A 26,866-nucleotide genomic window follows, 5' to 3' on the forward strand; every position below is an offset into this window, starting at 1 on the left:
TTTTCCAAGTTTGTAAATAGCAAATATCCCCTTAGTCAGAAGCATAAGGATAGAATTAATATAAGAGAAACACCTTCCAGTAATCAGCCAAATCAGAGCTACAGAATTAAAAGAATAAATATACAATTTAAAAAAAGTCAAGTGTACCAAAAGGTATAAATGAAACATGCCTTGACTTAGAGGTGGTGTCTGGCCAGGGTTTAGTTAGGTTAAGGTTGGCATTAAACTGAAACTGGGAATACATCTAACACACTCAGTACTTAAAATATACCAGGCAGTGTTCTAAGCAATTCTCATGTAGTAGTTCATTTAAGCCTAACAACAACCCTATGAAGTAGGTGCTATTATCTCCATTTTGTAGTTAGAAGAACTGAGATGCAGCAAAGTTAAGTGACGGGCGCAGGGTCACCTAGCTGGTAAGTGTTGAAGCCAAAAACTGAACCCCTGGCAGTTTCACACTGGTGGTCATATACACAACCACTAAACAATTTGACCCTGGAAGCGGGGAAATAACTTTCTGAGGATCTCAGCTCTTGCTACACTCAGTAACACAGTACTAAATACGGGCCTGCTTAGAGGTTAAGGGCAGAGGTTAAGAGCTAGCCCCTGTTGCTTAACTTGCCAGGAAATCATAGTTTACTTGAATGCCTCTGTTTCCTCATCTGCTAAACTGGTCTAATACAGATGCTCCTTGGCTTATATGATTGAGTTATGTCTTGGTAAACTAATCATAAGTTGAAAATATCATAAATCAAAAAATGGATTTAGTACACCTACCAAACATCCTATCTTAGCCTAGCCTACTTTAAACATGCTCAGGATACTATTATTAGCCTACGGCTGGGACAAAAATCACCTAACACAAGTATTTTATAAAAAATTGAATATCTCATGTAATTTATTGGATTCTGTACTAAAAGTGAAAAATCAGAATTGTTATACGGGTACTTGCTGTGATTTGAATGGTCCCTCCCAAGTTCATATTGAAATTTAATTTAAATTCTGCCCACATGAATGGATTAATCCCATCATTGCAGGAGTGCATTGGTTATCACGGGACTGGGCTCCTGATAAAAGGGTGAGTTAGGCCTCATTTCTCTCCCGTCTCACACATTCTCCTGCCCTTCTACCTCTACAAAATATTCTGGTATCCTCTATTTTGGAATAGATATCATAAGGAGGAGAAAAGAAGGTTACCAGTTTGTTTTATTCCCATCCCCAAATCTCCTTAAAAGGACTTAATTGGAGGCCTAGGGGGGCAGATCACGAGGTCAGGAAATCGATACCATCCTGGCTAACACGGTGAAACCCTGTCTCTACTAAAAATACAAAAAAAACTAGCTGGGCGAGGTGGCGGGTGCCTGCAGTCCCAGCTACTTGGGAGGCTGAGGCAGGAGAATGGCGTGAACCTGGGAGGCGGAGCTTGCAGTGAGCCGAGATCGCGCCTCTGCACTCCAGCCTGGGGGACAGAGCGAGACTCCGTCTCAAAAAAAAAAAGAACTTAATTAGGTTTGTCTTCAGGTTTAACAGAAGAGGTTTATTCTAATTTTAAGAGTCCTGGCCAGGCGTGCGTGGTGGCTCAAGCCTGTAATCTCAGCACTTTGGGAGGCTGAGGAGGGCGGATCTTGAGGTCAGGAGTTTGCGACCAGGCTGGCCAACGTGGTGAAACCGCATCTCTACTAAAAATACAAAAATTAGTCAGGCACGGTGTCAGGCGCCTGTAATCCCAGCTACTCCTGAGGGAGGCTGAGGCAGGAGAATCGCTTAAGCCTGGCAGGCAGAGAGAGGTTGCAGTGAGCCAAGATTGCGACACTGCACTCCAGCCTAGGCGACAGAATGAGACTGTCTCAAAAAACACAAAACGCAAAAAACAAGAGTCCCTTGGCTAATTCTCTTCCCATGTTTCCTTACTTACTGTGTATGCCAATTTTCTTTACTGGAAATAATCTTTCACTGTACAATTCAATGTAAAAAACAAAATGTAAATGTCTAGATGAAGTAATATTTAGTTTGAATATGTTTCAGCAAAATGTCATTAGCCATTCAACAAGTTCATATACCTCCTTAATAAATCCTTCCTTGTTTTGATAGAGCAAAGTAGTGAGGGAAACTGGGGGTCTTATGGTACCTAAAACAAGGGAAGGAAATCCATGAGGATGGGGAAGTGGAGTAAGGTGCAAAAAAGTAATGAATATGGAATACTAATCTGTGTCTAGCTGTAATTGACTTTATTCTTTTAGTTGGGCTGTTGCCGTTAGAGCTCTGAAGGGTAATTTGTCATACAACTGCAAATACAGGCATCTCTTTTGCATAATTTATGAACTTTAATTAAATACAATGTTTATTCGATGTTCTTAAACTCAGTTTTTAATGGAAGCAGGGTTATATTATAGTGTAATGTCTAGGCCACAGAAATCAAGTCTTAAAATATGTCCATAACCTATCATAACTAAATGTTGTGGATATGCTTCAATGTAACAACTTTTACGCTACCAACAAAATACCTTAAAGCAGAAAATTTATAAAGCGTGCTCCATTCCCTTAATATATGTTAGAATCATGGTGCATAAGCAGAAGTTGGAAGCATTCAGGGACTGTAGCTTGGATTTTGGTGTAAAGCAAAAGGAAGGCTCCATGCCCCTGAAGGAAGGTACAGCATGAAGTTTGAAATTAGACTCACCAGGCATGGGGTTTGTGTGACCTTCTGAAAATCAGTTAACATCTCTGAACCTCAGATTCATAATGATGAGTCATGAGAATGAAATAAAATAATGCATGTAAAATGTCTATTTCAATGTCTGGTACGTAACACAGAAAGACATTCAAGATGCGGTAGCTCTTATTGCAATTCCTTAAATGTTTATTATATTTTCTCTACCTTAGAATCTCAATTTGCATGTGCTCAGAAAATTATTATATATTTAAAAAACTAACTTAGTTTCTAAAATGTTGTGTGTAAGGTGATTTGTGGTATTTAAATATATATGACAAATGCCATAGTCCGCACTTACCTGATTTTCAGCCTTAGAATCACTTAGAAAATGACTTGATGCTTGAAAGTACAGCAGGCATTTTGTAACCGTGAGACCATACACATGAGAACAAAAGATATCTAATAATAGTGGAACAAAAAGACTAAGAGAGCCTGGGATTCTGATGGAATTATTGAGCCATTATTTTAGTGCTGGACTGATTATCTCTGCACATCTTGTTATATTAGAAAAAGAAACCTCTATTTGTTTCAGTCACTCTATTTGTTTAAGTCTTGTTATATTAGAAAAGTAAACCTCTATTTGTTTAAGTAACTGTAGCTTAATTTATGATACTTGCAGATAAATGCGTTCTGGTCAATTAATAAAGACTAAATAATCCTGAATGAGATAAGGAGAGTACCCGAGATAGATGAATCAGCTGACAGGATGGAGTATGCTTGTCACTAAATAGAAACTAGGAGCATTAAAACTAGTAGGGGTGGAGTGGCCAGAGGATCTTGTAAGAACGATAACATCTAGCATTTAGTAGCCAGAGGCTGCTAAATTCAATGCATTTAATGCTTTAGTGGCCGGGGTTGCTGGTAAGAACTGTGTTGTGTTCTTAGACCTTGCAATGCAGGATTGTTTTTAGTAAAGTCTGTTAATCTTATTACTATTTTATGAGTGGAATCTTGTGGAAATTAGAGAAGGGTTAAATTTCTCATCTGGATCAGAAAGGACATAACAGAGGCGGCACATGTGGGAGTAGGATTCGCAAGGTCAAGTTGAATTTAGGAACATAAGTTCATGTGGAATTCACAGATATTTTGGGGTGAGCTCTAGGCTTGCAGGTTGTAGTATCTAGGGTTGGAGTTTGAACCAATTTTGTTTGGGTATTTGGGGTTGGAAGGCTTCTGGTTGCATTTGATTTGTGTATCTTTAATCCAATGACTTTACAGTAAATTGGCCAAATCAAAGAATCCTAATAGTATACCCTTACCACTAATATAGCAGAATGCTTTAAAACACTTTTTCTTTTTCCTCTTGTAAATAGAGGAAAATCTGAAGATAAAATGGTGAATTCATTCTTGTGAGTCATACTACATAAAAATATAAATGACAAAGGATGCCATTTATGCTAGATACTATATATTAGTTCAGATAACCTGTATTCCACTGTTTCTTCCAAGAGGGGAGGTTGAAAAGTGAAAACTACATTTCCTAGATTCCCCTGCAGCTAGGGCTTTGGCTGTAAATTCAATTTTGCCAATTAATGTACCCAATAGAGATTTGAATCAATTCTTATGAATCTTAAGAATTTCAGTGAATCTGATGAAGGCATTTTGGTTATACACCATATTTCTTGGAGTAGTTATTTTTAAAGGTTATTTAGATATATCTCAATTATGAAGCCATTATTGTCCCTGAACACTCTGGAAGCTGGAGAATGAATACTAGAATTACTCTACTTTCAAGGCTCCTATCTTCACATTCAGAATAATATTATATCAGAAGTTACAATGTGTTAGGCATATATTTTTAACCAGTCTTTTGATTTCTGCTTTATAGGTGAGGACAACTAGGCTCAGAGCTATGAGAAACTCACTGAAGGTCACCCAGCTAGATGTTAGTTCCAAAATTTAAACACAGGGCTTAACACTGATTCTTCATGTTCCTGTTTCATAAACACAAACACGAGATACGTAAGTGAACAAAGCAGAACAGAGTTCCTGACCATTCAATGCTTACATTCTATGGGGGAAGATGAAATAAATAAATATAGGCGCTGGGAAGGAAAATCATGGTAAAGAGGCTGCAAAGGGACGGGGCAAGGAGTGTGTGTGTGTGCGTGTGTGTGTGTGTGTGTGTGTGTGTTATGTGAGGTGGCAGGGGAGGGCTTCCTTGATAAGGCGTCACTTCAGCAGAGAGCTGAAGGCAGTGAGGGAGTGAGCAACGTACGTATCAGGACAACAGCGCTCAAAGCAGAAGAGAATACCCAGTGGGAAGCAAATGTTCAAGGTGTGGTTCTGAGAGGTAGGCAATGTGAACAGTATGAACACATACACTTTCTTAGTTGTCTGATTTCTCCCCTTCAATTTTATAATTATTTTCCCCTTACTCTACTATAACCCAACCCTCACTCACAAAGTTGAAAAATTATTTTATATCATCTTTATATATATTTAAAATTTCCTGGGCATCAGTGACCTACAATTGTGTTAATTACTTGGTCTTCCTTTCACAGTAAAACAGAAAAGCGGTCTAGAGACGTCCATCAGAACATCAATTAAACATGTACTAGATTCCTAGAGCTGCTGTAACAAATTGCCACCAACTCTGTGGCATGAAACAAGAGAAATTTATTCTCTAATAGTTCTGGCGGCCAAAAATCTGAAATCAAGGTGTCAGCAGAACCACGCTCCCCCTGAAGTTTCTAGGAAAGCGTCTTTCCTCGTCTCTTCCTCGCTTCCCATGGCTGCTGGCATCCTTGGCTTTCTTTGGCTATAGGAGCATCACTCCAGTCTCTGCCTGTGTCATCACATGTTCTTCCTTCAAGGGTGTCTCTTCTGTGTCTCCAAACGTCCTTCTTCTTATAAAAACACATGTTGTTGCATTTAGGGCCCACGCCAATTGAGTATGACCTCATGTTAACTTGGTTACATCTGCAAAGACACTATTACTAAATAAGGTCACTCACATTTATAGGTTCCAGGGGACATGAAGGTGGGGGACTCTATTCAGTAGAGGAGGGAAATCTCAAGTATAAACTGCTTTTCAGTTCCATGGAAATTCAATTCTATTTACCCCAATACAGGAGGGAAATTCGATTTGACCCAATACAGGAGGGAAATCTCAAACTGCCTCTCAGTTAAACGGAAATCATCTCTTTCATCCCATCCCCAACCTCAAACACATAAATTGATTCACTTAAAGTCTTTCGTCTATAGCAAGAGTCAGCAAACTTTTTTCTGTACAGGACCAGATAGTAAATATCTTAGGTCTTGGGGGCAGTTAACTCCGCTGTTGAAGTTTGAAAGCATCCACAGACAATACATACACACATGAGCAAGGCTGTTTTCTAATAAAACTTTATTTGCAAAACAGGCTGCAGGCTTGATTTGGCTTTGGGCTTTAGTTTGCCAACTCCTGGTGTATAGCACTGAGAAATTTCTAAAAAAGAAAAGAGAAATATATACAGCTACCTAAATTACTTTGAACGTTAGTAAAGAATCCAGTGAAACTTTGGTTTAATTGTAGATCAGAAGAAAACGCAATTTATAACTTTTCCAAGAAATTAAATTTACTGATTTGAATAACTCTTGCCTTTCCCCTTCTATCTCAGCTATTGAAGAGCACTAAAATGGGAGAAAAGAGAAAGGAGAAGTTTAGGTGTGCCAGGCATGTCGGAGTTAAAGTGCTAGCTGAATATTACTGTGAACACAATGTGTTTTTTAGCATTTTACAGTGAAATAAATGTTGAAGTCATTCCAGGAAATACTGTAACAGTCATATGGGATAACCAAGTAGTGCCAATTTAGTCAAGTAAAAATAGTGCACTGGAGTACAATTTAATATGTTATGGAAGATATTCATGAACTTGGAAGTCTGGTTGTGACCATGATGATTAGACCCCAGAGAAACCTAAGGGACTTGACTCAATACTTGAAAAGATGGAAAAGAGCAGGATTGCCTTCGTGAATAATCAGCACTCCTATTGATTGTGCCATCTAGTCCATGACAAGAAATACTGACACAAAATAAAGTAGAGATCCTTAAACAGCATTCAACAGTGAGAATGGTACTTAGAGAAAGAGGGTTTTACCTTTGGAGAATGACATGCCACTGAATGGCCTGACGTGAGATGGCACTAGTAGGATATGTGTAGGGGAAGGCAGCGGAAAGGGGAGAAACCTACTGTGTAGACTGCTATACAACTGTGGTTCCCCAAGAGTCTAGCAAAAAGTGGAATTTAGGAGAAACGAAGTCTTCAAGATCCAGGGACATTCTCCTCATGGCAGCGGCAGCCTCGGTGAGGGAACACATGCCCCTTTGAGGTTGTCTCTTTGTCTGGCTGATCCTGAGACTCTCATCAGTACAAACGAAGACAGATGGCAGCTTGATATACTTCCTCATTTCAAAGTGATGCAGAGTATATAGATGATATCATTGCCAGGTCTGATTTAGAAAATTCAAATGGGGCTATTTTCTCTCTCTCTCTCTCTTTTTTTTTTTTTTTTTTTTTTTGAGTCAAGGTTTTACTCATTCGCCCAGGCTGGAAGGCAGTAGTGTGATCATGGCTTACTGCAGCCTCAACCTCCTGAGCTCAAGTGATCCTCCCACTTCAGCCTCTCCAGTAGCTGGAACTACAGATGCATACCACCACACCTGGCTAATTTTTGTATTTTTGGTAGAGATGGGGTTTCGCCATGTTGTCCAGACCAGTCTCGAGCCCCTGGGCTCAAGCAATCTTCCCACCTCAGCCTCCCAACGTGCTGGGATTACAGGCGTGAACCACTGTGCTTGACCAGATGAGGCTATTCTCTAGTGGTAGACATTACTTGTTGTCAGTGGAGCTGAGAGTTCTCACGCCATGGAATATGCTAGCTGGTTTGTGAAAATATTTTCCATCTGGGCTTCCTCCCACTGATAAGTGGGCAATGTGAGCCTTGAACTGAATATATGTGATTAGTGCTTGGGGCCGAGAATAAAGTAATTACTTGTGTATTAGAACTGGAAGTATGCATCAGAACATGGACAAAGGCAAATAATCTTGCTCTTACTGTTTGATTAGTAAAATGACACAGATAACCCATGATGAATGAATATGTTAAACAGAAGTGCAAAAGTATCATAGGAAGAATGGCAAGGACTGGAAGTCTAATCAAATCCAGATGGAATGTGATAAAAAGTGGTTCCCTAATGATTGTTACTGTTACATCTGGAGGACTACTCTTGGAACATGAAGGATGGGAGAAGTAAGCCAGAGACAAGAAGGGAGTCTGAAGGATAAGGAATTGAGTGGGTGTCACCAGCTCAACCCATTAGCAGGGGTGCTCTGAGCAGCTGGTAGGAGCATTCCCACCCATAGGCTGGCATACTGACATAGCATTACTGTTATGAAATCTATTAATTGTGTTAAGTACTCTATGTCATAACATCATTCAATCCTGGCAAAACCTCAGGTGATTATGATCATCCCCACATTACGCTTGGGTTGGCCATGCCTCAGCAAGGTTAAATGATTTAACTGCTACCTTACAGCTAGTTAGTGGCAGAGCCGGGGCTTCAGCCAAGTTGTCTGAAATGAAAGAGCGTGCCCTTGGCTCCTTGTTCTATTGCCTCTTCCATACGTTTCCCTCCTGCAGGTGGGATATTGGGCCATCACTGATCCATCCCACTAGCCTTTCACACCATTCAACTCACATCTTTGGCTTTTTACTCCATACCTGTCAGCTGTATTGGTTGGAGCAGATCAAACTGCTGTACCAAATAGACCCAAAAGCATAATGCCTTGAACACAACAGAAGATGTCACACGTTTAGTACAGTCCCCACCCCAATAAATATTAGCTATTTATTATTACATACCTGACACACTTTCCTAAAGATATCTCTGTGACATAAACATTATCCTCATTGTACAGACAAGAAAACTGAGGTCCCACAGCAAGTAAATAGCAGAGCAGGGACTGGAATCCCAAGCCCATGCTCCTAACCACTGAACAATCCCTTCTCATAAGTTAAGTAGGGGCAATAATTGGCCTCTGGCATGAGAGAACTGAGCTCTTTACACTCTATTTAAATGTTTTCCATGTTAATTAGATCTAAAATGTAACTGTCAGAATTATTCTCCGTTTTCCATCCAACCTGGGTCTGAAGAAAGGCTGTCTGCCTTCAGTTAATTGTATGGCACCAACAGCCTGCTGGCAAACGGTATGTGCAAATACTTGCTGACACAGACCAAAAGTTTGAACTTGAATACGTTTATTTCCAGAGAAGACTTTTAAAAATACTTCCCTTTAGGGAGTAACCACAAGACAAGGTTATACTTTAAGAAAACAAGTTGAAGTAGAGAAGATAGTTTTTAAAAAATATTATTTTACTTATTATAAGTCAGAAACCATATGGAATTTTCACTCTTGCATAGCTCGTAAATGACTTCGCCTGGTTTTCTTGAAACTTGACCCTCCAAACTCCAAACTCAGCAAAGTCTAAAGATGAGTTGGTATCTGGAATTGATATTCTACAGGTCAGCCTCTTACACAAGGCAAGTTGTTCAGGAAGGAAGGAAGACTTAAAGATTGGGAGGAATGAGACATCCTTTTCAGCCATCACATTTTGACCTGATCTTATCTCTCTCAAAGCCCTAACGTTTGTTTCTGGAATAGAGAAGCACTCCTCTTGTCATTTACTTTTGATATTTTTCGAGGAAGTGAGGACAATTAGTGTATTCTTCTAGGAGCATTTTTATGCCACGATATATGTACAAAGCAGGCAATTGAACAGAAACGTAGGGGCACCTTGGCCGTCTGATTACTTGGTACCGTTCAGTTTAATATTTTTAGATATTTGGCAGGGTGCGGTGGCTCACACCTATAATCCCAGCATTTTGGGATGCCAAGGCAGGTGGGTCACTTGAGCTTAGGAGTTCGAGACCAGCCTGGGCAACATGGCGAAATCCTGTCTCTACAAAAAAATACAAAAAATTAACCGGGTGTGGTGGCAGCGCCTGTGGTCCCAGCTACTTGAGAGGCTGAGACAGGAGGATCGCTTGAGCTGGAAGGGGGCAGGGGATAGAGTTGCAGTGAGCCAAGATTGCACCACTGTACTCCAGCCTGGGCAACAGAGCGAGACTCTGTCTCAAACAACAATAACAACAATGTTTTTGGGTGTTTATTAAATATTTATTTAACAGTGGTGTGGTTGTGACTAAAAGGAGTAATTTTTGTTTTTCATGTAGTAATAATTTCTACTTTCCCAGAAGCAGGAGCAATATCCATTTTGCCAGTTACAAAAGAAAGCTGTGGAAAGTAGAGGTAGTTGACATATATTTCATCTCTCTCTCTCTCTCTCTCTCTCTCACACACACACACACACACGTATGTTTCTGTGATACTTGAGTGAATCTTTGTGGATTTGTTGGGCTAGCCTGCTCCTCAATCTGGCTCTGAACGCCAGGTTTCCCTTGTATCAGTTAGCAATTGCTGAATAACAAACTACTCCAAAATGTAATGGCTTAAAACAACAACTCTATATTGTGTTTCCCTAGTCTATTGGGAATAGACAGTTGTTAGAACTCTAAGATAAACAGACCTGCCCAGTAGACTAGGGAATAATAATAAAGAGTTTTGTTTGTTTGTTTGTTTTTGAGACAGAGTTTTACTCTTGTCGCCCAGGCTGGAGTGCAATAGCGCAATCTCAGCTCACTGCAACCTCTGCCTCCCAGGTTCAAGTGATTCTTTTGCCTCAGCCTCCGAGTAGCTGGGATTACAGGTGCCTGACACCATGCCAGGCTAATTTTTGTATTTTTAGTAGAGATGGGGTTTCGCCTTGTTGGCCAGGCTGGTCTGGAACTCCTGACCTCGGGTGATTCACCTGCTTCGGCCTCCCAAAATGCTGGGATTACAGGCGTGAGCCACCATGCCTGGCCAAGAGTTGTTGTTTTAAGGGCTGTGCTTTACTAATTTAGCTGGGTTTGTTCATGTGTTTTCTGTTATCTGGTTGAGGAGGGTTTCTCCTGGCATGAATTTATTCTACTCTAAGTAGTCTCTCTCGTCTTCCAGTTGGCTAACCCAGATAGTTTCTCAGGGTTGAGGCAGGAATCCAAAGATGAAAAACTGAAGCACATGAGTTCTCTTGTGGTCTGGCTTCAAACTGATGTCATCATTTCTGCTGTATTCTATTAGCCAGAGCAAGTCACAAAGCCAGCCGGGCTTAAGAGGTGAGGAAATAGACTCTACCAGCTGATAGGAAGAGCTGCAATGAGAATGGATAAATGGGATGAGTAGAGAATAGGAGCCATGTTTATGATCAATCTACCATAGTCTGTAACTGAAATCATGACGTGAATAGAGTTTGTCTTTGGTAAGTCACTTTTTCCTTTTTTATAGTATATGTTAGTGGAAAGATGGGTAGATTTGGGGTCAAGGACCCAGGGTTAAGTCTAAGCTCTGCTTTTGTCTTTGGCAAATCATTTTGCTCTCTAAGTGTGAATTTGTTTGTCTTTAAAATGGCATGATGACTTTTGTCTACCTGTCTTCTAAATTTTTTTGCTGTATAAACTCTTGTGTTTAATAAGTAACATGAAAAAGACTCTCCTTCTTAGCTATTCAGAGCCTTTATGGTGGTTCTTGGCTGCTGAAGCCCCATCCACTACCACCACCACCATCTTGTCTCAACTCATGCAAACATCTTCTGTTCCCCTTAGGTTTGCTTCTCCAGTCTCTTCTCCCACCCTGATCTGGACCTTCTTCAATTCTCACTTTATTTCCCTGTCAAATGTGAACTCTCTTATTGTTTTTCTTGCTTTAAAATTGTATAGCTAATTTGATAAATGACTTCAACCAAAAATGATATTGTTTCTAGATGAAACTGGTATTTTTGCATCAGCCTACTGAAAAAATCAGCTATGTCCATGCTTCTGTTAAGCTGCCCTAGATTTGCAAAGCACTTTCCGTGTGCCTCTTCAATAGTTATCACCATTTCTGGAGCCCTGATAAGGGCTTCAGATACATTTTCCTCATAATCTTGACCAAAAGTCAAGAGCCTCAGCCCTGCCACTGACGAGCATTGTGATTTTAGGCGTGTCACCTCCCTTTACACTTATTTTTTTCTTACCTCTAAACAGGGAAAATTTGATAAACTGATCTTGAGAGGCCTCTCAAACACTTGAACTTATGACATTCTAGAATATTTACAAAATAAAACATGGATAATCCAGTCTTGTTTTGAATATTTCGTTATTTTGTAGTTTAGCAAGTCAAGTATTCTGTAGCCAATGATGTCTTAGAAAAGAGGTAATTATAATCATAATTAAAATAACAAATATAAGTAAGCCTAAATACCTTCTTGGCAAGAGGTTGTTTTTTATAAAAGTCATCTCATCTCTATTTTGCTGTTCTGATATCATTTGAAGAGTTTTTATTCTGTAATCAATGGTAATATCTTAGATGAGAAATATGATTTATATAATAGAATGGATGATAGAAAGAGAAAGGTGAGAAAGGAACGAGAGAAGGCAAGAAACTAACACTAACTGAACTCTTATTGTGTGCATAGTAAAAAATGATTACAGAAACATGACCCTTGGCAGAGATCGCTAGGTATTCTCCAAATTCTAGGTTCCTTTCTTCCTGGGCACTCAGGCAGGTTATATCTCTCAGGTTCCTGTAGATGGCTGTGTCTCTGTGCCTGAGTACCAGCTGATGGGATGTGAGTGGAAGTGGTGTCCCATCTACTGTTCTGACTTCCAGAAGCCTCTCAAATATGCTCCTTCCCCTTTTGCCTGCTTCCAGCTTCCCTGGGTGAAAATGGTGCCTAGGCGACCTTAAAAGTCCTGTGTTGATGATCGCAGAACCGCCATCAACCTGTTCCCCTGAAGCAGAGGCGTGCTGCTGATGAGGCATGCCTGCCTTGCCCTGCAAGGTGAGCGAGAAGAAAACCTGCATAGTGTCTGAACCATTCCGCACTTTGCAGTCCATTTGTTACAGGAGTTTAACATCCTCCAATTAATACACAACATTAATCTTCAAATCATTCCTATGAGGTAGATACTCCTTATTTTTACAGAGGAAAACCTGAGGCCCCAAATGAGATGGGGACTTTCTCAGGTTATATAAGTGGCAAAACACGAGTCAAACCGGGGTCACTTCAACTCCCCGCATACCACAAACATTTCTTTCATGCATCAAGAGACTACCAGAATTTTAATGTAGAAATTTTCATCACATGTTGGGCAAAGATGTTGAAAGATAGTAATTCCCACATCATTCTGTGTCCATTATGAGCAAGAGGCAATGTGCCACAATGGGGTTAGGTTCTGACAGAATCTAGGCAAGTCATTTAACTTCTAAGGGCCTGAGCTTTCCAATCCAGATAATTAAAGTAAAAATTAAAATAGAAAACTGGCCAGGCACGGTGGCTCACGCCTGTAATCCCAGCACTTTGGGAGGTTGACGCAGGCGTATTACGAGGTCAGGAGATCGAGACCATCCTGGCTAACACGGTGAAACCCTGTCTCTACTAAAAATACAAAAAATTAGCCGGGCGAGGTGGCCGGCGCCTATAGTCCCAGCTATTCGGGAGACTGAGGCGGGAGAATGGCGTGAACCCGGTGGGGCGGAGCTTGCAGTGAGCTGAGATCGCACCACTGCACTCCAGCCTGGGCAACAGAGGGCGACTCCGTCTCAAAAAAAAAAAAAAAAAAAAAAAAAAAAGATAGAAAACCAGAGTTTCCTAAGACTGACTGGTAAGCCAGTTTCCATTCCCATTTCCCTTTCCTTAAAACAATTTACCTTTTGTCCAATTCGGTCTTAAAAAGTTGTCCCATTCTGAGGCATAAAAACCTTCAAAAAGTGGGATTGAGTATTAAAATAAAGCATGTTAAGCACTCACATAGTGCCTAGCATATAATAGGTGCTCAATAAAATCATAATCTTTTAAATAAGGCAAAATTGGCCCTTATGAATACAGTGTTTGTGTACTATGTTCAGAGTTGCTCAAGCATTCTGGATTTCCTTTTCTTGCATTTATCTACTGGGATGGGATTTGCCTTATGATTAGCATATGTTATAAGCATCTTGGTCTGTTTTTCAGGAAAAGAAGGTAATTTGGGCTGCAGGCATGTTCTCATTAGAGAAAATGAGGGCAGTTAATGGTTAGTGTTCAAGAACAGCAAAGCTCTTTCAGTTGCTTAGCAACTGAAGCTAAGGGGTGGGCAGACACTGTGTGAACAGTGGGGAAGAGAGAAGCAGGGAGGAGTGTAAAAATGAATTTAATGTCCGGCTCATTCCCAGGTGGGTGAAAAGTGATTTATATAGCTCTGGTATTTATAGCTATTTATTTGTTACATGACTAGAAATTTTAATGAAATATTTTGAAATTCAGCAGTGGTAAGTCACAGTGGACATTTATTGCTCTAATGCAGGGGAAATGTAAACTGTTTGTTTAACACGTTGATTGCAAATGAAATACGGAAATGGTTTAGAAGTCATCTAGCTTTGGAAATCCGTCAGGCTGCACAGACACTACTGCCACCGTGTGGACAATGCGGGGAGCCTAGCGGGAGCTGAGGGATGGGTATGAGAAGCTCCATCTCTGAGGCCTTCCGATGGTTTTGCTCATGTGCCCCTGAAAATAATTTTGAAAACTTTTAAGTTGATATGTAAACATTTTAATTATAAGTTTAAATGGTTGTAAAGAATATAATCTCCTATGGTTTATGAATATTGACATTTCAAAATAAAATTGCTCTATTTCTCCTTTAAATGTATAGAAGGGAATTTAAATACCAGAGGGATTTGATATTCACCAGCAGCTATTTTTAAATTACACAAAAAAGCTTTTTTAAATGGGTAATTTTCACATAATTCCTTTTCCTCCTTGGACTTATATTTGAATTCCATTTCCCCAACAGACTTAAATTCTGTTTTACACACATTTATGTTTTAATATATAATGCTATATTTAATATTATATATAAAACACTATATATGTTTCTCTGTAACTAAATAAATATATAAGTTAAAATTTAAAGTATGATTTTTTCTGTTGACCACAAGGCTTTAGTTATCTACATTTTTAAGTATACAATTGATTGAAACACAAATATGTTAAAATACTTATCAATAATTATTAAATATTAAAAAGTAATACTTTAGATATATGAGGCTTTAAAAAATTAGTTTATATATCCATGATGAATATTCATTATTGCTAGAATGAGACAAGGGTTAGCATTGATACTGTTCATATTTATCATTTTTCTCTAGTTGTAAGCCTCAAGAAACTTCACTCACAGAATTAAGAATGGAAGAAATTTTATTAGGTAGCATTAACTAAATTTTTAGAACAATTTCCAAGTTATTTGCCCCAAATGATGTATACTTTTTTTAAAAATTTATTTTATTTTTGAGACAGAGTCTCGCTCCATCGCCCAGGCTGGAGTGCAGTGGTGTGATCCTGGCTCACTGCAACCTCCACCTCCTGGGTTCAAGAGATTCTCCTGCCTCAGCCTCCTGAATATCTGGGATCACAGGCGCCCACCACCAAGCCCGACTAATTTTTTTATTTTTAGTAGAGACGAGATTTTGCCATTTTGGCCAGGCTGGTCTCGAACTCCTGACCTCAGGTGATCCGCCCGACTTGGCCTCCCAAAGTGCTGGGATTGTAAGAATGAACCACTGCGCCCAGCCGACTTACACTTTAAACAATTTTCTTTTTTTAATGACCAGTGGACAACTGATTAGGTTTTGCTTCAAGGTTGTTGACAGCCAAAGAATCAGAAACCACAGGACCTGCAGCAGGATTTGGTGCCCAGTCATCAGAATCATTTACTCCTTCAGCACAGACACTAATATTTCAAATCATCCCTGTGATGGATGTTCTAGAGGTTTCTATACCCCAGACAGGGAACCTTTGTAACCTTCAGTTGCATGGGAGGGGTAAGCTCTTCTTTTGCAATGAGAGGGAATATTTAGAGAAAGGGGTGATGGGAACAGAGAACTAGCTTAACAGTTGACCAGAGATCACCTAGGCAAATACATTTTAGAGATGCATACAGATGGAATTTGAAGATATAAATAAATTAATCCCGCTAAAATTATCTGTATAGATCTATCCTTTGAAAAGTCTTTCCACACCAATGCTGAAATCACTGGTTTATCCTAAAAGCTTGTCTATAAGGAAGCTTTTTATAAGGCTGATGCCAAATGAGCTGCCATGGTAGGGGTCGAGGGGGCATAGTTAAGGTTTCAGTGTTGGATTCACTGAGTTTAAGTAACTATTATTTTGCTATAATAACTTCTGCCTAAGAAAACCCCAAAAAACCAAACCAACAACAAAAGATGGTATTGGAAAATGTTAGCAATGATTTTGAAAGCTCTGATTTTCTAAAATCCCATGTTGGCCATGCTGTGTTGGTCCCCTCACTTATTATTATTAAATTGTGCCAGTCAGGATAGCCTAAATTAGGTCGAGAGAGCAAACAATCCCAAAATTCAACAACTTGAAGACAAGTCCTTGTTCATTACAATTTGGCTACAGCTCTGCTTCTTGCCCAAGACAGTAACAGAGCAGCAGTCCATTTAGAGCATCTTGTTTCTTGGCAGAGAAACAAGATCTTGTAAACCATGAGCAGTCTTTCAAAACTTCTGTTCCAAGGGAAGACACATCATTTCCGTCTAGTTTCTTTAGAAAAAGTAAGTTCATGGCCTCTCTTGAGTTCAACATGGTAAGGATGTACAAGCTTCCTCCGGGAAGGGATCACAGGTCTTCAAGCCAATGTAATAACTTATCACAAAAATCCAAAATCTAGGAACTGTTGGTAACCACAGTAAACAGATGGTTATCATTTTCTAAAATGGTTAAAAATACAGTTGACCCTAGAACAACACGGGTTTGAACTGTGTGGGTCCACTTATACGGGAATGTTTTTCAACAACAGTTACACCCAGCAAGCCTGCTTCTCCTGCCTCTGCTTCCACCTTCTCCACTTCTTCTGCCTTTGCCACCCCTGAGACAGCAAGACCAACCCCTCTCCTTCCTCTTCTTCAGCCTACTCAATGTGAAGATGATGAGGAGGAAGATCTTTATGATAATCCACTTTCATTTAATGAATAGTAAATACATTTTTTCTTCCTTATAGTTTTCTTAATGACATTTTCTTTTCTCTAGCCTACTTTATTATAGGAATACAGTATGTAATGCGTACAACATGCAGAATATGTGCTAATCAACTGTTTATGTTATTGGTGAGGCCTCTGGTCAACAGTAGACTATTAGTAGTTAAGTTTTGGGGAAGTCAAAAGTTACATTTAGATTTTCAACTACATGCAGGTCACAGCCCCAACCCCTTCATTGTTTAAGGGTCCACTGTATTCATTTATTCCATCATACAGAAAAGTACAGAGATCAATACAAAAAAGACATGAGAATTTATATCCCCAAATTACCACCTGTTAACATTTGCTATATGTATGGCTTTTTCCAGTCAGCAGCATATATTTTAGACATATCCATGTTGTTACATATAGATCTAGTTATTTCAGTTAAACTATTTAGTAGTAGTACATTATGGAAATAGATCTCAATTTTATTTATCCATGTTGTTGGAACTTCAATTTGTTTATATCTTTTGATTGCTGCGAACAATGGCACAGTGAACACCGTTATACCTGTCTCTCTGTGTACGAGAGTTTCTCTGAGATTTATGCCCACGACATAATTGAAAGGCTTCAGAGAGTGGCCTTATAGGGTTTAAAAAGCCAATTGCTTTTCAAGTTGCAGCTTTAGAAATGGTGGCTCCAAGGGGCCAGACTTCACAGGAAATAAAACTGTGGCTTTTCTTGGCAGAAGGAAGCCGAGACAGCCTCATAAGCCTCTCCTGGGCCCCTGGGTGGTGAGTAAGGCAGTAGAAAGCTTTCGTAGAGGCTGTGAGTGCCGTGGTGACATTGAACTGAGAACCAGCCGACCTAGAGTGGCCTTGCCTTCCAATGAGGAGGGCCGGGCAAGGCCCAGCCGGGTATTCCAGGGAGTGAATTGGCGCCCAAGGAAGTTGCCGTGACATCAAAAGGGATAACTGGGGCCAAAGAACAAAAGGAATAACTGGGGCCAAAGAACGAAAGGGATAACTGGGGCCAAAGAGCCAAAGGGATAACTGGGGCCAAAGAGCCAAAGGGATAACTGGGGCCAAAGAGCAGAAGGGAAAATGTACATCTCAGCTGATGACAATTTGAAGAGGTAAGGACTGAGAACTAGTCTGCCCTTGCTCATGGCTTGATGTGTGACTGTAGGAAGCGGGTTCAGGGCTGTAGTGAAATTGCTGTTGCATCTGTTTTATGCCTTTTCCATTCTAACAGAACCTGAGTTTTGGTCAGGTGTTAACCCTCCTCCCCAGGTCCCAGGAGCGCATGTGCTTCAGTTCCAGGGTAGGTCTAAATGGAATAAAGATAATCCCATCTGGACCTAACTGATGTAGACAACGGGTATGGAACCCAGTTTGGACCATTAAGAATTGAGGAGAGACTTACTGGGGAACTCTGAAAAAGTTCTTAATCCTCTGGAAGAACTTTCATAAGTTGTTTTCTTCTCTTCCTTTGAACTTGGCTTGTGTAGAACCATCATGGCTGCAGCCTGTGGATTAAACTGACATATGGAGCAAAGCAGAACCAAATGAACTGGAGCTGAAATGAGCTGGAGTCCTTGCCCTACCTCTGTGCTTTTAGTGAGGTAAGCCAACAGTGCCCCTTATTGTTTAAGCCTGTTTGAATTATGTTTTCAAATACTTGCCACTGAAAGTACTTCTAGAGTGCCTCTAGAGAGTTTCAGGGAGTTGTGTGTAGAGTAGGGGCTGAATTGACTGAGAATAATTTCTGCCAGAAGATAGAATGAGGGCTTAAAATAGAAATTAATTTCAATGCCAGAAATATATATATATACACACACACACATATACATATATGTATATATACACACATATACATATATGTATACACACATATGTGTGTGTGTGTGTGTGTGTGTGTGTGTGTGTATATATATATATGCGGCCCTTTCTTTGCCTGGTTCTAATATGCATGTATGTCAGTTGTCATGGGTTAAATAATATCAGTCTTCTAACAACATGGTTCAGATTTTAGTTACTATGATACCCTCTCTACATAAATAACAGATGCCCATCATGACCAACAAGCAATCATGTCATTTATTTCAAAGACTGTTGTTGATGCACAAAGTCTCTCTTCATGTAGACAGCAAAGCTGGGGTAATGTTGCCTGTTTGTTTCCTGGTGATAGACACATGACATTTAATAAAATGAATAATCAGAAGACAGAGTTGGCCAGTAAAGATGAAAGTGAAGCACTATATGAGAAACTGTAGATATGCAGTTACGGAAACTTAATGAGGGTGAATGTATCAACCTGTGAGGCAAATGGCTGTGATGAAAACAATGAAGGTGTCCCAGAGAAAGAGATGTCTGCAAAAACTATCCATTAAATGAACTCTTGGAGATATTTCTGCAATCAAAAGTGCAAAAGATAAAACGTTGGAAGCTGATCCAAACTTAGAAAGGAACATGACAATTCCCCAAGGCATAGAAAAGATGTTCAGTACTTATCATAAGTTATATGCTGATGAGAAGGTAAGTGCTCTTCAAGCTGCTCTTGATAAGTTTTTACAAAGAAATAAAACACTTTAATTTTCAATCTCTCTAATATTAAAAATTATATGCTAAATAAATATTAGTTTTAATATCTTTTCATTTCTCTATAGCCAACAGTAAGAGAATTTTTAATATCTTGATAAAAATTTAAGAGGTCACAGAACACTTGCAATTATGCATGCATGCTTTTGCAGTAGTCACTTGGCTTAAAATGCCTCCCACCTAGCAATCTAATAAGCATCTTTCAAGACCAGTTCATATGTGAAGATTGCTTTGCACACTTTCAGTTTGCATGATTGTTTTTATGGTCTTGCAGTATTGTGTAAAGAGATGGCTGTCTGCATAATAAAATTACAACTTCCTGCACATACAAATGTGTCGTCTATAAAGTTCATACAATCTGAGAATTGTATGGATGGGTTTGTATGGACTACACCTACCACATTTTGTTAAAACAATTTGTCTTAGTTTGGTAAGTGGCATAGCATAGGGGTGAGTGTGCAGGACTGGGATATTTGGAGTTTTGTGCTCCGGTCTCAGCTTTGTGGTTAAATTACTGTATAATGCAGGACAAGTTACTTAATTTCCTTGTTTCTATTTCCTCCCTGTAAAATAGGTGCACAAATAAGACAATGTTTAAAGTTCCATTGGGCATTCAGTTTCTAGAGTTCTCTACCATTATTAAAGAGAAAAAAAGAGGGTAGAATGCCCTCCCACCGAGGCTGCTTCTGTTTGCATAGGAACCATGAATGTTTATTGAGTAAATAAATAATTAGCATGACTATGGTGCAGTAGGGCTATGCATAAAATGTTTGATTTTGGTGAGAAGCTTCTGTTTATTGTACTCACTATTTTCATGTTGCCATTGCATATTAAACCACAGCTACTCTAATAAGTCAGGGTGCACTATTATGTATCCTTTTCAGCATGGTTGACTATTTGTTCATATACTAAGCCCAATGTGGGCCCTACATGAGAAAAAGTGAATTCCTGCCTTGAAGGATCTCACAATGGGGTGAGGAAAACAACTTCTTTCTGAAGGATGGGCATTTGAAATGGGTTTGGGAAGATGCATATGAGGTAGCCTGACAGAAGAAGAGAAATGGGGGTGGCAGGGCATGTTAGAAAAAGAGAATGGCTGGCACTAAGGCATGGATGAATAAAATAAGATGAAGAATGTGATCACCAAGAGTAGAGTGACAGGATGGGCAGAGGAGTGGGGAGAAGAAGGGAGTAGAGGTGGGAGATAGCACTGCGGGGTTCTGTGTAGAAATTAGAAAACACTCTAGGTATTTCTAACAGGAAGGTTCTAATACAGGGAATTAGGTGCTTACACAATTGTAAGAGGGAAGGGAAAGTGGAAATTAAGGGGCTGTTGTGAAGTGTTTTTGGCCCGCCATGGCTGCTGCTCAGAGGATGGGGCGAATGCTGCTGCTGCACGATGGCTGGGAACAGTGTAAAACCACTGCCAGTGTCACAACTGATACACAGTCCTGGACTAGACAGTAGAATAAAGCATGGCTGCTGCAAAAACTGAGCCTGCTGCAATTTGTGCATGAATTGCTTCTACTGTAAGAGGGAGAACAGCCTCAGCTTCCTTTCTATCTACCAAATCTTGCATGAGTCTATTTTACTAACAAAATCATCTGTAGCAAGGGAATGTGGGAACTGTAGTTGCCTGCCTTGTTGCCCCTGTGATTAAAAAAACTTAGAAAAGGAGTGAAAATCAATGCTGAGGGTCAATAGGCAATATCTTGCACAGCTGGCAGGCAAGTTGAGAGCCAGGGTAGACTCTGTAGGAACCGGAAAGGCATGCCTAAGAGGAAAACGCTGCATGTCATGCCGCTAAAGTTTAAATGCAGAGGCCAGGCGCGGTGGCTCATGCCTGTAATCCTAGCACTTTGGGAGCCCGAGGTAGTCAGATCACGAGGTCAGGAGTTCGAGACCAGCCTGACCAACGTGGTGAAACCCCGTCTCTACTAAAAATACAAAAATTAGCCGGACGTGGTGGTGCGCGCCTGTAGTCCCAACTACTCAGGAGGCTGAGGCAAGAGAATTGCTGGAACCCGGGAGGTGGAGGCTGCAGTGAGCCGAGATCGTGCCATTGCGCTCCTGCCTGGGCAATAAAGTGAGACTCCATCTCAAAAAAAAAAGTTTAAATGCACAATTATCATGATTAATTTTGTTTTATGAACATTGGTGATGCTGTGGAGGCCATTCTAAACTAAAACAAATCAACAAAAACAAACAAAACAAACAAGCTATGTACGCGGAACTGTGCAATGAAGGAGCCCTCTAAGGTTTTTAAAAAACAATGTTTGTGCTAACTCATCCATCCCGTATTCTTCCCCCCAACTTTGTATTGGGTACACATTTTGTGGTGGGTATGGTGAATATGGATATAAGTCACCTAGGGGCTCTGCCCTTACGAAGCTAATATTGTTTTTCTTTTCAGTGAAGAGTAAGTAAATTTTAGGGGTTGCTTACGGGATTCTTTGCTTCTTGGAGTATCTTCTGCTGCTTGTAAGATAGTCTAAGAAAAAATGGTCTCATAATCAAACCAGTTAAAAAACTTGAATGTATATTTCCTCTTACAAGTTTATGTCTCTAATCTTACAGTAAAAAAAAAAACTGTTTTACCAGTATTATCCACTTATTTGATTCTTACTATGAAGAATATTGAGTTAATATCTTAATATTAAGAATATTGAGTTCTTCAGAGCACAGTGGGGGCAAGACTGGACGTTTCTACATTAATAGAAGAGACAGTCAAATTGAAGACTACCAGTGGGTTAGTTACAAAAAGAGGATTTTGATGTAAGAGAATGAAAATCTGAAAATAATTTTAGCTTTGGGTATGATTTATTAATTTCAGAAGCATTTTCGGGTAGAAAAGGACATCGAATTAATCAAACTGATTTTCACACTAAAAACAAATCGATAGCTGTCAAAAGTTACTCTGATAAGTGTGAAATATGGAGTGCCGTAACTGCAAATCCTGGACAATGGCAGCTTGTAACTATTGTAACAGGCGATTGAATGGGAAGCTTGGCTACAGCACCTAGTCACAGGAAATGCTGCATTCCAAAGGTGTTGGACTCTGCAGGATTGATGGAGGAAGTTTTACAAAACTAGTGAACCAAGTATTGAATGCGTTCACCTACAAGTCTGTGAAAGGGTTGAAGGGATGGAAAAAGAAATGGATATAGTGAGGATCTCTTTGAAGTTATGCTGTAATTCTTCGTTTCTGCCACTTACGAGCCAATAAGGGGAGGTGTTCAGGGTGATGCTTCTCTCTCAGCTCTTTCCTGCAGTGAGAGGTATGCTCTGGTGTCTGACTCACCTAGGGGACCTAAGGGAGTGGGCCAGCAGCTTTGGCAGTGGAGGGAGGGAGAAGCCTGTGTGTTTGGCTGGCTTTTCTCTCCTAGAATCAAGGTAAAGATCACTGGATGTGGCTGATAAGAGATAGGGCCTGTATTAGTCCATTCTCATGCTGCTGATAAAGATGAACCTGAGACTGGATAATTTACAAAGGAAAAAGAGGTTGAATGGACTCACAGTTCCATGTGTCTGGGGAGGCCTCACAATCATGGCAGAAGGTGAAAGGCACGCCTTACACGGCAGCAGCCAAAGGCGATGAGAGCCAAGTGAAAGGGGTTTCCTCTTAAAAGACCATCAGATTTCATGAAACTTATTCTCTACCATGAGTACAGTATGGGGGAAACCACTGCCATGATTCACTTAACCCCATCGGGGCCAGACTAGGACCATTCAAAATCCTGCCCAAGGGTCTGTGTGGAATGGACGGCAGGAGAACCAGCAGCAGAGGGAGAGCTGCAGCTGGAAGAATATGTATTGCTTGCATCACAGTTCAGGCAAATGCTCCCAAGATGAGGCCTTTGAAGAATTCTCCATGTGAATCAGCTCAAACATCTCCAAGTGTCACCTCAGAATTTAGCAGGGGAGTCCGACAACAGTGCAACATAGATCACTCCGGGGACATAAAGAGCTAGGGGACATCAGATTAAGTCTGCTTGCAGGTCAATTTAAAAGTGAGGGCTAACAATAGAAATTGGCTTTCAGTGAAAGGTGGGCATTAGCTACACTGAGAAGCATTTGACTTAATGGATGCCACAAGAAGTTGAGGGGTGGTCTGCATTTACCAGTGATTCCTAGATTGGATAAACATCAGAATCATCTGGAAGCTCCAAACCTACAGAGATTGGGACTTAGTAGAAATCAGAAGCTCAATTACACAGTACCTCAACCCCTGCAAGTTCCCATGAAATTCTGATGCAGTAAATTTCAGCATTTAGTAACCACGGGGTGGTGTCAGCAAAAAGATCTGACTTACATTTATGAGGGCCTGGTTGGCTATGTTGTAGCTGTTAATGGTTTTACTCAAAACAGTATGCAAAAAAAGCCTATCAAAAATACAACCACCATCTCTTCTTAAATGAATTATTTTTTATTGCTATTTTATAAAGCTTAATATTTTCCTAAAAATATTAGAAAAGAATCAGAACAAAAAAATCAGTTTACATGTAGTACAGTTACAAGTAAATAGCTATACATAATATAGCCATTAGGAAAAAGAGCAGAGCTAAATAATAAGAAAACAAAAGCAGTAAGCAGCAATAAAATTAATACCTACATACAACTAGCAGTGCAATAAGATAAGCAGAAAGCAGCTTTACGTTAAAAGAAAGTTATTTAAATACAGAAATAGCACCTTACAAAAAGGAATTGAGAAATGTAAACTTGGTAGGTAGATTCAAGTATAAAAGTTATACCCCCGACTCTTGTACCAGAATGAAAGGGTTTTACAAACCCTGGTCAGTGTAGGGCACACACAGCCTCTGTGACAACTCAAAAAAGCTGCATTCTCTTAGTAGGACCACCACCAATTATTTTTTCCTTTTACTAAGTTATACAATAATAGACTCAAGATTGCCATTGCTTCTTCACTACCCAAAATATCCAACTCTAGCACAGCAGCTTCAATTCCACCAGTTGTTCTGTAAGATTCATTTTCCTGACAACCACTGCATTATTATTTTTACATATAAAGCCACATTAAGTGGATACTGAATACAGAAGCAATTGTGCTTGGTTTTCTATTCCTAAGTATGGTGACCAAGTCATAATATCCTCACCAATGGGACTGCTTCTTAACACCCCTCAAGAAATATGAATTCTGAGGTTAAGATGGTTATATCATGATCAGAATAAAAAAAAATAGCAAAAATGTTAAAACAAGTATACAGCATTCAGGAACAGTGAGGGGAAAAGTAATTTGTGTTTCCATCTAAATGCAGACCTCTCCATGAATTATTTTGTGGAAGTTCTTAAGCATGGGAGAGTTAAAATGCATACACCCTGCACAGATTGAAACCTGAAAAAGGTATATTTTTATTTGTTTTGATTGATAGAGAACCCATCAGTTTTAGTTCAGGATCATCAGTACCATGCAATTGTTGATGTGGTTAAAAACCACATTTTTAACCTAACTCTATAGAAGACTGTAAAAAAGGGAAAAAAAAATCTTGTAAACTTTAAAAGTTTAGTGTTGATAAAAATTTTTATATAAGTAGCAAATTTATTTAATGTAGCTACCTACCTCAAGTTTAAAAAAATCTTGTGGGGGTAATAAGGCTAATATTATCCTGTAGTTAATATAAAGCTACTTTATTCAGACTCCCAGAGTCTCTTAAATTAATATTTTTATTCTTTCATATAACATTTTATTGGGTCAAAAAATAAAAATAAAATAAAACCCTACACCAGGATTCTACATCTAAGATAGAAGTTTTAAGAGAGGAAGAAGGAAGGAAGAAAAGAAGTAGGAAGGAGGGAAGGAAGAGGGAATGAAGGAAAGTAGGAGGGAAAGAATGGCTCCCTTGTTCTCTGAAGAGACAAGAGAGAGGTAAATATCAGCAAGTCTAGGAATACAAAGAACTAGTATAGTTTGGCTACTTAATGCACCTCTAAAGTAATGTGGGTTAAAAAAGGGCAATTGCATAACAGTTTCCAAAATTGTATTCATGCTAGAACAACCAACCCCTGTGCTCACCATACTTATTTTTCAGAGTTACCATCTAACTATGGTTTGAATACCCTTGGTTATGAAACATATGTCCATTTTCCCTCTTACTCTTCCGCACATGAAGTAGAAGAAAAACAAAAGAATCATCTCTTGCCCTATATCAATTTTCACATAATTACTCTTCAGAATTCAACGAAAAGGTCTCATCCAGGTTCCAATTTCCCATGTAATCACTTTCTACCATCCTGATTTTTACAAACAGCAATTGTTAGAAGACATCCATATCTGATAGCTCTACAGCTAAACATTTAAATAAAAAACGCAGGGCATGTAGTGAAGGAAACTGGGCACAGTAGGATTTTTAGAAACAAACAGTAATATCTCACTGTTCACACAGTTATTTGAGAAGCAGCAGTTAGGCTGCTAGAGTTCTAGAGTTCATCTTTGTTCTCATGCCCACAGTCAGGGTTAGCACAGTTCATTTACAGCAAGGTGTGTCATTCACAGTTATTTTGGTCTTGACATGTGTCATGTAGATACATTTATCCACATTATTACTAAGTTGTAGAATAAGTGCAGGGCAAATTATAGAATAAAAGTACAAACATTCAAGTCGTCATACCCTGAAAAAAAATGTGTTAAAGACTGTAGTTGTAAACTTTTTGCACTAAATCCCATTTCAGGAACAAAATAAATAATACCATAGGATTCACAACTGAAGGTGGCTTCCTGATAAAGCCTAAGGAAGCAGTAGCTTTTTTAAACTGCAGAAAGGAAGCTTCTCTCACCACAGATTTACTCAGGGTAAGTGGAAATACATGTTAAGAATGCTTACCCTAGTTAAGTGCTAGACAGCGCCCCTCTTTAGAAAAACCACAAGGCTCCGGTAGCCTATTCAGATCTACTTCCAGCAATAAGACGATTCTTGAATCAAAACCATTCAAGTCAGTCGGCGCTTTCACTGTGACACCATGCAGAGAGTCGGAACTCTAACTGGTATTAAATGCACAATTAATTACTTTCAGGAAATCAGATGATTGATGATGGTGGGAAGTTAACAGAAGTGTGAATGCAAGAGAGAGGAGGGACCCATGCTCAGGCCGGGACGGTTTGCGTTCCGTCTCGGACATCCGGGACTCTCAGGGCGTTTGATCCCTCCCCGACCTGGCAAAGCAGCAGGTCAGTCAGCCCCGCCGCTGGGGATTTCCAGTCTCCTCTGGGCCGAGCTGGTGTTTCGTGACTGGTTCCTTTCTCTTCTCTTCAGGACAGGGTCTCCAAGGCTGCCGGGTGTCTTGAAAAATGTCTCACGATGTGTGCGTTCGATGCTCTTGGGGGTCACTGGAACTGGTGACTGAAAAAAGAAAAAAGTAAAAGCAGAAGTGAAGTCACATTGTTTCTGATCCCTGAGTAGAAAGGCAGCCCTTTCTTGACCTGTGCGTTAGGATCCCAAGGCAGGCGTTCCTCCTTT

General features: G+C 39.8%; 1 protein-coding gene and 1 long non-coding RNA gene across 6 annotated transcripts in view; one reads left to right on the forward strand and one right to left on the reverse strand.

Moving 5' to 3' along the window:
* The first annotated feature begins 13,449 nt into the window (after positions 1 to 13,449).
* Positions 13,450 to 26,866, forward strand: part of LOC116268897 — a 73,688-nt gene continuing 60,271 nt past the window's right edge. The window contains exons 1-2 of the long non-coding RNA XR_004176130.1: positions 13,450 to 13,986; positions 18,305 to 18,418. This is a non-coding gene — a long non-coding RNA (uncharacterized LOC116268897). The remainder of the gene's footprint in view (positions 13,987 to 18,304; positions 18,419 to 26,866) is intronic.
* E2F7 (E2F transcription factor 7) overlaps positions 26,373 to 26,866 on the reverse strand; it is a 42,792-nt gene continuing 42,298 nt past the window's right edge. For all 5 annotated transcript variants that reach the window (XM_009181248.2, XM_009181247.3, XM_003906810.4 and 2 more), the window contains one exon: positions 26,373 to 26,749. In XM_009181248.2, the coding sequence (XP_009179512.1) occupies positions 26,703 to 26,749 (47 nt within the window). In that variant the 3' untranslated portion in view covers positions 26,373 to 26,702. The remainder of the gene's footprint in view (positions 26,750 to 26,866) is intronic.

This window comes from Papio anubis, chromosome 9 (genome assembly GCF_008728515.1).
Source record: "Papio anubis isolate 15944 chromosome 9, Panubis1.0, whole genome shotgun sequence".
Classification (NCBI taxonomy): Eukaryota; Metazoa; Chordata; class Mammalia; order Primates; family Cercopithecidae; genus Papio; species Papio anubis.